This window comes from Manacus candei, unplaced genomic scaffold (assembly GCF_025592945.1).
Source record: "Manacus candei isolate 608988 ecotype Guabito, Panama unplaced genomic scaffold, ASM2559294v1 h1tg000005l, whole genome shotgun sequence".
Lineage (NCBI taxonomy): Eukaryota > Metazoa > Chordata > Aves > Passeriformes > Pipridae > Manacus > Manacus candei.
Window position 1 is genome coordinate 25,854,084 of NW_026138053.1, and position 14,406 is coordinate 25,868,489.

The window sequence follows — 14,406 nt, forward strand, 5'->3', positions numbered from 1 at the left end:
TTAGGTGAGACACAGTGTGCGCTGAACTGAGCCCACCCTTTAATCCTGAGGTTCATCTGCCGGGGCCGAGCGAAGCTCAGACAGTGGCAGTGAGGTCCTCAGGACACAGGTTTGTTGAGAGTGACCTTCTCTTAGATGGATGGCCTTACAGGGCTGACGAGCTCCATCTGCCCAGAGGGGTTCCCTGACCGGGAACCAAACCCGGGCCGCAGCGGTGAGAGTGCCACATCCTAACCACTAGAGCACCAGGGGCCCCATCTACAGACAAACCAACCTGTAAAAAGGGCTATCTCTCAAAAATCTGCAAGGACATTCAAGGACAGGTTGAAGAGTGAATCTAACTGAACAGAAGATTGGCGGTCTATGGATATACACAATTTTCTCAGTTCATTCCAAGGAATTCATTACTCTTACTCTATGGACTGTATTTCCCAGCTCAAGCTTAATTCTTTCTAACCTGCAATTTATGCCAATCACTTTTTTTTTTTTCCTCCTAAACAATTTTAGCACATCTCAATTTCAAAAAGATGATCTTAGCCTTTACTGCTTCTTTTCTAGAGTACTCTGCTTGTTTCCTCAAAGGACACATTCTCCAGACTTGCTCTCATTTCCTCCTTGCTCTCATTTTCTCCTCCAGCTGGTCCATATTTTTTTTCATGACGAGAGGTGTTCAAACAAAATACTGAGGCATCCAGTGTTCAAACCAGAAGAATTACACACACAGTAACTGGTATAAGCAAATACCCTACAGGAAAAAAAAAAATCATACACACAGAAACACAAAATCCCTGCCTGTTCTTCCCCATCTCTTATTTTGTTGTGTAGGATATCAAAGAGGGAACACAGGGAACCCTCAGAGGGTAACACCAGTACTCGGAGCAGCACTGATAAGTTGGGCAAAGGCTGTAACAAATCACTGTGAGAAACCAGCTCAGAATCAAGTCAGGCAGCACCCAAGTCTCTCTCTCTGATGAGGGATTAACAGACCCTTTTGAACAAAAGTAATCAACTTGGTTTATTGGCATTTGCCATTTGTGGCTTGAGGAAATGGATCCTGGTGAAGAACTCTTACCAATACCAACAAAAATTGAGGTATTAAATATGAATTTTTTAATCATCCTGTTTTTACAGTGAAAGAGGGGTTTTTTGTTGTTTTTTTAATGGGCCTTTTTTTGCATCATATTTTAAAAATTTGCCTTTAGACAATACTCCCCTCATCCATATTTTAGACCATAGAGCAGCTTTTCCAGTGGATTCAGTTCTCCATCAGGAAATCTTCTAGATCACCTGAAGCATGGCAATACCTTAGAAGTCAAACTCGCTTGTCAGCTCACAAAAAGGCAAATAAAAAACTACAAAGCTGTTTCAGAGAGCTCAAGCATAAAGGTAAAGAAGTAAATAAGTAAATAAGTAAAGTACCTCCTAAAATGAGTAGAAAAGCATGAATACAGCAGCTCAAAATGAACAGGTGGGATTTGAGCACTAATGGGAAGAAGAAAAAGGGATTTCTAATGAGTTTTAATTGAGAAGTTGTTACACGTGAAATGAAGAGTAGGTGGAACTGAAAAATAATACAGTTGGAGCAGCCTGAAAGAGAAGGAAATCAGGTCATGAAGATAGGTGGGAATAGAATGGGAATGCTTCAAATACGAACAGTTTGATTTTTATGTAGGAGAAGAACAAAAATGAAGGGGGAGCTGAAGTTGGCAGCATATTATCAGGGCACAAGATAGAGCATTACTGACATGAAATCTTTCCATACATACAAGAGAAAAGAGAATCGTGAGAGAGGCCACAAAAAAAAAAGCAAGTTTTCATTTATAAGGTAACAGGAAATTATAGAGCATGAACTATCATTTTGCCAGGAAGGACAGGAGTGAAACAAAGTTTAAGTCATGAAGGTATTAAATAAGGCAAATTTTCAGAGTGGTCCAACTTTTCAGCGCATTACTAAATATTTTGATGAACACAAATGGATTTTTAAATGCCTTCCAAATAACAGATTTATGAAATTACAATCCTCAGTATATTTGCTAATTCAGAGGGAAGAAGAATAATCGGGAGCAGAAAAATACAGATTTTTGAATCTGAACAAAGACGACTTGCATTGAATTCTGCTCACAAGAACCTTCTGCTTATATGTTAGTTACGTAATAAGTTGAAGAGAAATTAATTTGGCAGCCACTGAAGTGCACGTAAAGAGAACAAAAAGGAAAGATACAGAAATTCTTCACTAAAAGCAAACCAGCATTTTGATTCTTATTCCTTTTTATGAATGATAAGATACACATTTTTCACTCAATCATTCAAGCAAATGCTCATGCTGACAAATCTCAGCAATTTTGATTACCTTGCAAACAGGAGGCAAATTTAATTGCTTCTCTATGTAACCCAAAATCTGGATCCCAAACCCTGTATTTGATAAACACTGGAAGAAGGTAGGGTTGGATATCTCCGCCTTTCCCTCTCTGCATACAATAATGGTTTTCACAAATCTCCCAAAGGATCCACACTTGTACTTTGTAACCGTCCTGCCAGTTGTGTGCAGTGCTCAGCCAAAACAACTTTTCCTTATTATTACAACAAATTCTGCATTAAACTCCCGTCTTATATCCTCATATATCTTTAAAAGCCTATCTTTGCTCTATGTCTTAAGAGTTTCAGCACAGGCCCTACATCACTGTCATATGAAACTAGAATCATTTTAAAATGTCCCAAAAATAAACCTGAACTGGCCATCCAAGCCTGAGAGCAGAGCTGATCCTCCCCTCGTGGAGTGCACACTCAAGTGAGCCCCCGTGACGTCCCTAAATTGGATGTACAAATGCTTAAAGCTGAATAAAAAAAAAAAAAAAAGTGGAGAAAAATGATCACTTCAGCTCGGTAGTTTTGCTCCCACACAGATGACAAAGCCAAGTAAATGCTGCAAACTGGAGGTATTTCTGTAAACACAAACATCTTCCACATGTACCGTGCCATCTGAGAGCTGGCCATCTGCAGAACAGGCAAGAACATCAAATTTGAGGTGCTGTCACAATCCTAAGGCACTGCACTGGTAATTTATGAATTTGTAGATTAGTATTTACTCCCATCTTTGATATAATCCAATGGAAAAAAAACTACCAACATTACAAACACATGAAAATTATATGTTGCCTGGCATTTACTTCAAGTGCCAAGGCAGTATCCAACACACTTGGATTATAAAGCACTTAGACTCACAAAATACCAGGAAGGTGACAATCAAAACTGAAAAGAGAAGGATCTCATTTTGAGGTTATTATTAGTCAAAAGTAAGGGGGAATTGCTGGTTGAAAGAAGTCTTTTTAATCACCTTTTATTTAAAGTGGTCAAAAACTTTTTTTAATTACATGAAATGTGGCAGCTTGAGGCCAAACCATGGAGCTCATGACTGAAAACTGAGAGGACCCTCTAGCAATAGGAAGTTCAAATTCCTAATAAGGCAGCAGGACTGCAAGTCCTTTTCCAAATTACTTTTATACTGTCTGTAGGCAGACAAGGAAAAGACAACCACTAATGAATAAAGCAGTCAAACCATTCAAGATAATCTGCAGTTTCTTCCAGACAAGATGCAAACACCAATTTACGCTCATGAAGTGACTTAAGTTATAAAAAACGAAAAAGCTTGAAATCCAAGGAAAAGATTTCACCTATGTACCCAAGGAACTGAAAACTGCCTTTGTTTGAAAACAGTTTTTTCTGTCATTCAGCAAAACTAAACCAAAGGCATCAACAGATTTCCCTGGAACATTCATGGACTGCAGGCCAGAAATAAGAAATTGTGTTTTGCCCTGAACCTCCCAAAGTCAGCATGAGGAACAAATTTTATCAAGGCAAGAATCCCTACACACAGGTGTGTTCCCAGGGACACCTGCAGGAGTGTCGAGGGGACACTGGGGAGGAAGAGGGGGATAAACCAGCTCAGAACAAGCCACAATGACTTCCTGAGTGTGTTCCACTGCCTGGAATGGAAATGGAGCTAAAATTCCCCAATTTTCCATTTCATTTACAATCCTGCCATTTCATTAAACACTTCTGCAACCCACAGAAGCACTTCAAATTCAAAACATTTCAAACACTCGCCTTTTAACACAAAGGCCATACTTGCATGAACAAATTTAAATACAACTGTAACTATCAACTTCCACCAGCTTTGAAAAATCAAGTCTTCTGCACTCAGCATTTTTTTTATATACTAAGGAAAGCATCACATTCTCCCCGGCAGCACAATAACAGCTGCAGAAGTCAATTGAGTGCATTTATTTTGCGATTTTTAATAACAGAAGTGAACTTTTAAGGTGTGAAAATAATCCAGTGCAAGAGAATGATCAGCAGAATCCATAAAATGACAGCAAGCTCATCAGGAATATTCATTTGGATGCCATTCTTAGGAGTGTCTGTATTTTAAAACCATCTCTTATGGAACTGGAGCAAAGGGTTCTTGTCTGGAGATGGCCACTGGCAATACAACCTCTTGAACTTAGGATTTGTGAAGTTTTAGTTCACTTTTATAGACATAGCAAAAAGGCTCCAAGGCAGATCTAACTGATCTCATTTAGGACCCACCGACTTTACTCTGTGTTGGATTAATGTAATAAACAGTTCCTGTGAAGTACATAAAGTTATTTTTAATTTGGATAAAAATGCAGAGTTGACTATTTCGACACCACTACTGTCACTCTTCTCACTCAGTCATCCCCATTTGTTCGTATCATAACCCCTATTTTATCACTAAATACTCTCTATTGACTCCTAAAGCATCACCTTCTCTACTCCTCTGCTTTCCTCAATCCTGAAAACAGCCTCTGCCACCCCCAGCCCTTGACACAGCATCCTGATTTAGTCTGGCTGATCATCTCGGATCACTGAGCATTGCCCACTCCTTCCCCACCACACACACCATCTCTGGGTGAGGCCAACACATCACACTCAGAGCTTTCTTCCAACTTTCACACTCCCCTGTTCTTTTCCGTCTGTTTTCAATGCCAAATCCCACCACCTCCATACTGAATTTCCATACCTCTTTGGGTCATTATTCTATTGTCTATCCATTTCTTATTGGAAGTTTTACCTTCTTAAGTTTGTTATTTCTTCTCTTGGTAAACAAACCACAAGCAGAACCAGTCCTGCATTCCTAGAGGTCACCTGGGAGTGTTCCAGAGGCACCCTTCAGGAGCCTCTTTTTGGTAGGCAAGTTATCTTTTCCCCGGACTACCTTTTACATGAATTACCTGTTTCAGGGTTAGGGTGAGTGCTTACTCTGCAGGCAACTTACAGATGGGAGCATGAGCTCATAACCACACACTCAGGACCACGGAAAACTTCAGCCAAAGTATCTTTAACTCAGTTACAATCAGCTCAAAGAATATTTTCTGGTTTTAAACAGAACTGGTCCTGCTTACAGTGATCCTTCACCTTCTAACATTATCCAGACTCCAGAAGAAACTTGAATGGAATTATTTAGTGATCTCCTGAAATGTTACATTATAGTTAAAAAAATAAATAATTCAAATATTAGAGCCAAAGGAAGGTCAAAACTTCACGTATGGTCTGAGCAAGCATTGCTGCTAAAAGCAGTCAACCTATTCTTCCCTTTCCTCCCTTGGTTATTTATTCCTAGGACTACATCCTCCTTTCTGCTGGAAAGCTATTTTCCCCAATGCTGAGGGGCTCACAGGTGCAGCCAGGTAGTTCAGCCTGCCACAGAACACCACAATAAAATGCTCCCTGAGCTTTGCCTTTTTCAATATGCACAATCCACCCCATCCCTTCTGGGCTCTCACTTCTTAATGCTCCAAAAAGGAGAAAGAGGAGCTCAACTAACTGTGCTCTGCTCCTTGGTACAAGGTTCTACTCAAAATTAAATATTAATAGTGAACTCTGTTTATTAATAAGAGCTGATACTTATACCCACTTTATTTGAAACCTTTCCAGAAAGTGTAAGAATTTCCTCATTATATATTTTAATCTTTTTTAAATTATATTTGGAATTTAATAGAAAACTTCTTATCAAGAAGTGTACTTTACATTCTAGGTTTTGACAAGATATCATTAATATTAATTATATTTTAAAAATTATTACCTCCAAAGCAAGGAACCTTAAATGACTGGGTTGCCAGAAATATCTATTACAACATTAATAGTTAAAAAACAAAAGTGTGGTTGGCCTGAAAGATCTCTAAGTAGCAACCACACAATCTTTACAAAGGTCATTTTTTATATAGCTGTTCATGTGAAAAAAATCAAGCTAAAATTAGAAAAAAAAAATTAAAAGCTAGGAATGGTATCTAGGGAGTATATGGTATCAGTTTTCTACTGCGGCTCCACATTGGAAAGGGACTAGGCCTAACACTAGTGTAGTGATTATTTTAAATCATTATTGGCAGGAATCATGTTTGGCCTTTCATTAAAACAAACAAACAAACAAGAATATTTTAAAAATGCCCTCTTTTTTATGACCATCTTTATTCATATTCTCATGGCACAAGACATCTCAGCAAGCTGTGTGCATGCAGAGTACACAGGAATTGGGTACTAACACAAAGGGAAATGCAATAACAGTGCTTCTGAAATCAATTAAGGAATATTCTGTGGGCATGGAGGATATATGGATAAGGAAAAAGCAAAAAAAAAAAAAAATTAAGGAGCAAAGTTAAAAAAACCCTATATGGCCAGGTAGCTACCATGCTTAACGCTAAAGTAAAGAAAAAGCCTTCTTCCAAGGCTAAGATAAGACATTGTAAACTCAAGGGGTTTTTTTCCATCATCATAATTAGTACCCTGAAAAGAAAAAGAAAGGAAAAGAATGAAGAGATTTATTTAGAACAACTGCAAATGACTCATTGAACCTGCATATCCTCCAGGATAGAGGACTTGTTGGCACAGAACTCAAAATGCGGTTTCCATGAGAACAGAGGCACATCGTGGTATTTTTAATGTCTTCTCCTAGGAAATAATCTACATTTAAAATATGGAAACTAGCATTAGGGAGCTAAACCAAAGTTAAACTTAGGTTCATACCCCAGTGGAATACTTTTTGTCTGTAATAAAATAAAGCAATTCTGTAGTAGTACCAAGAGGACAATATCCATGTTATTCCTAATTGTGCTGCATTCATCACATTCTGTAACAGTTTTACTCTTCCCAATAAGAGCAATATTAAAAAAGAGGTATTCAAATAATTACTTAAACTCTACCCTATCAAACAAGCCCCAGAAATCATCCTGGCTCAATAACTCACACATCCAGCACAGAAAAGAACACCCACAGCTGAATTACACCACACTGATCCACAAGTCCCCAAGGGCAAATCTGAACTAATTCTTGCTATGAATCAAGGCAATCCCAAATACCAATTAAACAGAAGAGTTTCTTTGGAGAAAACAGTATTTTTACTATTCAGAAGTGGTACTTGATACAAAGGAGGAAATAACGCTGCCAGTCCATGCCCACTGCGCTCCACCCCAGGAATCTGATGAGGGTTCAAAGAGCACCTGACTGTGGGTTCTGCAAGCCTGGTGTCACCTGGCATACGTGGGGGGCTTGCTTTGTTAAGTGGAAGAGGGTAACCACACCTGGGTGCTCCTGCCTCTCCTAATGCCAGGGTTCTGACTCTTAGTGCACAAGCTCACGGCCAATACTTACCTATAACTAAGAACCAAGGAAGAATTTTTCCACAGTACTGAGACTTTTTATAGTATTGACAAAATAGTGCCAGAAATCTGAAGAATAACTTTGTAAAACTAACTCTAAAATTTCTGGTAGGTCAGACATCCAGATCAAAAAAAGGCACATAGAAAGCCTATTCTGAGTGCTGTGGACTATCCCTCACAGTACAAAGAGACAACAGTAGGCCAAGGGCCTTCAAAAACCCAAAACAAAACCAAAAAACACCCCCAAAAAACCCCACCAGCAGGAAAAATTTGAGGTGCAGGCAACTGAACCAGGAGATGGTTTTTACAAGCCTTGGATATAAGTGAGGGAAAACAAATCATGTGCTAAGCAGACATTTTGGGGATGGGGGAACTCTCCATGTGAGTCTGCCTGGGATGTTTTTGGTTTTCCTCTACAAACAGGCATTTAAAGCCTGCCATTTCAAAGCCCAATTCCTTCAGGAGCACATTCAAAGCAAATGGTTTCTGATCAGAAAAAAATACCTTTAGGAAAGCTTTTCTGCCCTGCTGGCAGAGCACAAGTGCCTCAGTACCACATTTTGAGGCACAAGAAAGATGGACACATTGTCTGCTGCTGCTGCTGAAACATCTCCAAACAATGGCTTGGTAAAAATGTCATTCCTAAAGAAGTGCTGCTAGTAGAAAATTACTGGTGATCTTTTTGTCCAAAGCAGTTGTATTAAGAATTAAATGAGTAAATTAACAGCAGAAATATAACAGTGTTATTTATGGAAACTGTAAGTGCTTGTTTATCCTTACCTTCTTCTGCCTCATCCTCCTGGGATGACATAGGCCCTCCTCCACTTGTTGGGGTGACTAATTCTTCCTCTCTGGCAGATTCTCTTTGCAGACTGACAACTTCATAAATCGCATCTCCAGCACTTGTGTGGTTTTTTCCTTCAGACTGAAACAGAGTACGGGTACGTATTAGGTCCCCGCTTAGAAAAATAAGGCTGCCAAAGGCTAAGCAATAGTTTGGGCAAGACTCCCTCAGATTGCTTTGCCTTGGCACAAGTAGATGGCAATATCTGACACTTCTGTTTCTCTCAGCTTTACAGGTAGAAAATATAAATAACACCGCATTATTTCCAAAGCTGCCTCTTAACAACCATTTTCAGTGTTGTTCAGAACGATGATAAAAAAAGCTTTCCAATTTCAGTAGCTATAATGAGTTGAGGTCAAAGAGAAATCTCAGCTAAAGAAGAGGGGAGAACAAACAGGAAAAATACTGGAATAACTGAAACAGGAGCTGAATGCCTGAGGGGGGAAAAATTAATTGTAAAGACAAGACTAAAGAAGAAACAAAATCTCATGCTTTGAACAAGCTGTAAATTGTAAAAAGCTCCTTTTAGTGCTTTATTTACTAAAAATCAGAATAAATCATCTTTCTTCCATGGACCATAATTTGAAATATACTCCTTCCTATGGGGAAATGTCATGAAACCCCAAAACAGGGGGGGTTGGAACTAAATGATCTTGAAGGTCCCTTCCAACCCAATCCCTTCTTTGATTCTACGACTTTCTTATGAAAGTTAGTTAAATATACTTTAGCAGTTGCAAGTTTTAAAATAAAAGGAGCATTAGTTTCTCCTCTGAGTTACAATTCTGAACACAGTTATTTTTCAGTGACATGCAGTGATTAATATACTTGTAGAGAATTGTACAGAACTGCAAACTAATGATGGTATTAAATGAACCAGCCCAAAATGTACTATTTTGTTCTTTGTGCATCTTGCCTAATCAGTTAAAATAAGGTAATTTTTGGAACATATTAAAAACATCAAATTAACCATAAAAAACAACACAGTCTAAGGTAGAGAACATTCAATTTGTTTAAAAAAAAAAAAACAAACAAAGTTAGGATAAAGTTGAAAGACTTCAAAATACCTGCAGCGACATACTCATGAACTGCAATTTCAACAAGCTGGTGAAATTATGCAGATGAGCAGCTTAAACAGGGACTGCTTGGACCGACAAATATAAACTACTTGATACTGAGAAAGCTTTCTTATGGTATGTTCGTCATTCAGTTCTGCTTCCTTCAATGAAAGGCTCCAATTATCAGCCAGTTTTGCTGACTGAACTCACAAAGTGAGTTTAATGAACTTTGGGGTTTAGGCACAAATACCCTGGTTTTGTAACATTTAGCAGGATGATCTTAGAGCCATTATCCCTGTATCCTCGCAGAACACCATTATCAAGTAATTACAAAGTACTTGGTTAAATCAATCAAGTATTGATGCCCCAAACGTTATTAACCATCGCTATCTACAGCTTTTATTTCTGAGGGAGTAAGGCATGAGGCACTGTGGGTTTTGCTCTATGTTACAAGGATTACAAGTCTCCAGCTCCTTGCACATGTTCTAGTCAACTGCAAGACCCATCTGTATAAAATGTACGTAATTTGGTTACTGGTTTTCTCTGAAGCACAAATTTGTTATCTAGAGGAACCCACCCTTACAAGGATCATGTCCTAACGATGAAAATGTGCATGAGCAGCACAGTAAGATAGACAGAAACAAAGAACAATCCTAAATTACACATCAACCTGCATTTCTGTCAGTTTTCTTATCTGACTGCACCTCACCAAGTTTGGTTCAGACTACTAAATCTGTCTGAATCCTTCCACAAAGCTATTTCCCAAAAAGTAAGAGTGTCCTGAGGCACAGTACCTTTCAGAGGTATGGGAAGGAACAGCTACTGCAATGCAAACTGTTCAGCTGCTAACTGGAGAAATAAAGATTTGCTACAAGTCACCCAGAGAGATCCTGTCATCCACAATCAGGACCTAATCCTGGAGAAAGATTCCTAGAACTAAAAATATTCCTTTCCCAGAGATCTGCAGAACAGCTCCTCTGGATTTTGCAGCAGGAAGAAATACATGTGTTTCTTCAGGGAAGGGAGGCACGTGTGTGTTTGCCACAGTATAAGAGGTGAGAAAAAGAAAGCATCCATATTACCCAACTAAAACCGGTACAGTTGCAAGTGATTTCAAAGGCAAGCTGAACTGATTAGAGATAAGTATCAAACAGCTGAGAATGGAATATTTTCAAATGTATTTAATTTCAAAATGCAGATATTCTCATTTGCATGTAACAGTTGGTTTTCTCAGATTTTCTAAATTCTAAGTTGCTATGCTAATCTCTAGAAGAAATACAGAAACAGCACTGCATGAGATTTATTTACTTGCTAAGTGTTAAACACAGCAGCACTTTCCCCACGGAATGTCAACAGAGCTTGTTTTTGTCGTGTGCCCCACAAAAACACAACAACACCAATGCTCCCATTAGGCTCAGTAAAATTAAATCACTGCTCTTTGGTTTCATTAGTCAAGATGATGGACCACTATTCCAGTGCACACAGTACAGCCGGCCTCTGCCCTTCACTTTTTGAGCCAATACCAAAACATAAGTGTTTGCGGAAAGAAAGTCAACACAGGCTGCAGGAGGATACAAATCATCCTGCAGTGATCCTGGGCACACATACCCCCTGTATGCACCTCAGCCAAGGCCAAAAACAGAACAGACTTCAGCTGCAATCTTAACAGCCTGGCTCTTTTCAACTTCTGCAATAGATTCCTTTGCCTTCAACGGGTTAAATTCTTACAGCCACCTACCTTCACATTGTGAATGTCAGTAGCTCTTTGATTTTACATCATCATCATCATCATCATCATGGCTGGGCTTTGCGAACGAAGATTTGGGAAGGCTCTATACACATTTGTTGCATACACATTGGTGACTTATGAGGCCAATACGAGACAGACATATCCGATTGTTCTTTCTGCGTTGCCTTTTCTCCTCGAGAGTGATCCTGCGTGTGTTCTCAAAGGAGACAGCTGCGTTATAGATGGTGTGTCTCCAGACCTCCCGATTGGAGGTCAGAGTAGACCAGTTATGGTGATCAGTATGGCCAAGGTTGAGATGTTGTTTCAGGCAGTCCTTGTATCTTTTCCTCGGGGCTCCTCTCTTGCGACAGCCAGTGGCAAGTTCACCATAAAGCAGGATCTTAGGGAGGCGGTGGTTGGTCCTTCATCCTGGAGACGTGCCCTGCCCATCGCAGCTGTGTTCTCAACAACATGGCTTCTATACTTGTGACTGCTGCTTGTTCTAGAACAGACGTATTGGTCACATAATCTGACCAGTGGATGTTTAGGATTGTGCGGAGGCAGCGTTGATGGAAGCGTTCTAGGAGACGCAGGTGGTGGCTGTAGATGACCCATGATTCAGAACCATACAAGAGAGTAGACAGCACTATGGTTCTGCAAACACTGATCTTGGTACTTTTCTTCAAGTGTTTATTATGCCATACTCTTTTGTGGAGTTTTCCAAAAGCACTGTATGCCTTTGCTAATCTGTTGTCTATCTCTCCGTCAATCTTACCATCTGAGGAGATGAGGCTGCCTAGGTAATTAAACTGCTGGACTGATTTGAGTTCTGATTGGCCAATGGTGATGTGGGGATGAAGGGGGACTTCCTGAGGTGCAGGTTGATGGAGAACCTCTGTCTTCTTTAAGCTGACTTCCAGCCCAAAGAGCTCAGCAGCATCTGCAAAGCAGGATGTTAAACGCTGCAGAGCTGCTTCTGTGTGAGCAACAAGGGCGGCGTCATCAGCATAAAGTAGCTCCTGGACAAGATGGTTTAAGGTCTTGGTGTGGGCCTTCAGTCACCTTAGGTTGAACAGGTTTCCATCAGTACGATATCGAATGTAGATACCATCCTGATCATTGAGGTCTGCTGTGGCCCTTTGGAGCATCCTGCTAAAGAAGACTGTGAATAGGGTAGGAGCGAGAACGCAGCCTTGTTTCACACCATTCTTAATTAAAAAGGGCTCAGAAAGTGCATTGCCATATCTGACTTGACCGTGTTGATCCTCGTGGAGTGAGATGATCGTTTTAAGGAACTTGGGGGGACATCCTAAACGTTCCAAAATCTGCCACAGACCTTTTCTGCTCACAGTATGGAAAGCCTTGGTGAGGTCGACAAAGGTTACATAGAGACCTTTGTTCTGTTCCCTACACTTCTCTTGCAGTTGTCTGAGAACGAACACCATGTCTGTGGTGCTCCTGTTGGCTCTGAAACCACACTGACTTTCAGGAAGGATTCCTTCTGCTACAGCGGGTATTAGTCTGTTCAAGAGTATTCTTGCCAGGATTTTGCCAGCAATGGAGAGCAGAGTAATACCACGATAGTTTGAGCAGTCTGATTTAATACCTTTCTTCTTATACAAAGTGATGATGACTGCACCACGAAGGTCAGATGGTAGTTCACCTAGTTCCCAACAGCGCACCACAAACTCGTGAAATTTGGTGTGGAGTGCAAGGCCCCCATGTTTCCAGACTTCAGGTGGAATTCCATCAACCCCAGCTGCCTTGCCAATTTTCACCTGCTGTATGGCCTTGAGGGTTTCTCCTAAAGTGGGAGCAGTATCCAATTTATACTTTACTGGTTGTTGTGTGATGGACTGAATTGCTGAGTCTTGGACTACACGGTTGGTACTGAAGAGAGTCTGAAAGTGTTCAGACCATCGATTCAGAATGGAAGTTTTATCTGTCAGAAGCATTTGCCCATCAGCGCTGAGTAGAGGGCTTTGTACCTGGTATGTAGGCCCGTATGCTGTTTTCAGGGCCTCATAGAATCCTTTGTGATTACCTGTATCCGCACATAATTGAGTTTTTTCAGCTAGATCGGTCCACCACTTGTTCTGGATGTCACGGAGTTTCTGTTGGAGCTTGCTGCATGCGAGACGAAAGGCTGTTTTTCTTGTGTGACAGGATGGCAATGCAAGGTGTGCTTGGTGGGCAGTTCTTTTCTTCCTCAACAAGTCCTGGATTTCTTGATTGTTTTCGTCAAACCAGTCCTTGTTCTTCTTGAGGGAGAACCCTAAGGATTCTTCGGAGGATTGAAGGATGCTGTTTTTAATATGGTGCCAAATTGTTTCAGGAGAGGAATCTGCAGAATCTGTGGAATGGTTTTCAAGCCTAGTTTGAAGGTTTGCCTGGAATCTGTCTCTAACTGTGGTTGATTGGAGATTGTTAACTTGGAGTCTCCTCCCTGGGATACTGCCCCTTTTAGGTTTGAATTTGAGACTGAAGTTGAGTTTACAGCGCACAAGCCGATGGTCTGTGTGGCATTCTGCACTGGGCATCACGTGGGTATGGAGGACATCGCGGACATCTCTCCGTCGCACCAGGACATAGTCGATGAGGTGCCAGTGCTTAGATCTGGGGTGCATCCAGGTTGTCTTCAGACTATCTTTCTGCTGAAAGATAGTGTTAGTGATGGTGAGCTGTTGCTCTGCACAGAATTCTAGCAGGAGTTGCTGCAGTTACCATTATCGCTGCAGTTTCCAACACCATGCTTGCCTAATATTCCTTTCCAGGCATCAAAATTCTTGCCTACTCTGGCGTTGAACTCACCAAGGATAATGATCTTATCATCTGCAGGCACCTTTTGGGTAAGGCGGTGCAGGTCAGCGTAAAATTTATCTTTTTCGGCAGGGTCAGCTTGGAGAGTTGGGGCACATATACTAAAGAGGACAACGTGTCGGTTGTTGTGGAGTGGAAGGCGAAGGGAGATAATGCGGTCAGAGTGACCAGTGGGTAGATTTTCGAGTTTGGGAAGAATAGAATTTTTGATCATGAAGCCGACTCCTGAGAGGTGTTTTTCGGTTCTGGGCTTCCCTGACCAGAAGTGTGTAACCGGCACCATGT

The 14,406-nt window shown here is 40.6% G+C and overlaps 1 protein-coding gene across 5 annotated transcripts in view; it reads right to left on the bottom strand.

The window, feature by feature from the left end:
- RABGAP1L (RAB GTPase activating protein 1 like) overlaps positions 1 to 14,406 on the bottom strand; it is a 229,467-nt gene that overhangs the window by 183,061 nt on the left and 32,000 nt on the right. For all 5 annotated transcript variants that reach the window (XM_051793884.1, XM_051793894.1, XM_051793904.1 and 2 more), the window contains one exon: positions 8,454 to 8,598. In XM_051793884.1, coding sequence (XP_051649844.1) covers positions 8,454 to 8,598 — 145 coding nt within the window. The remainder of the gene's footprint in view (positions 1 to 8,453; positions 8,599 to 14,406) is intronic.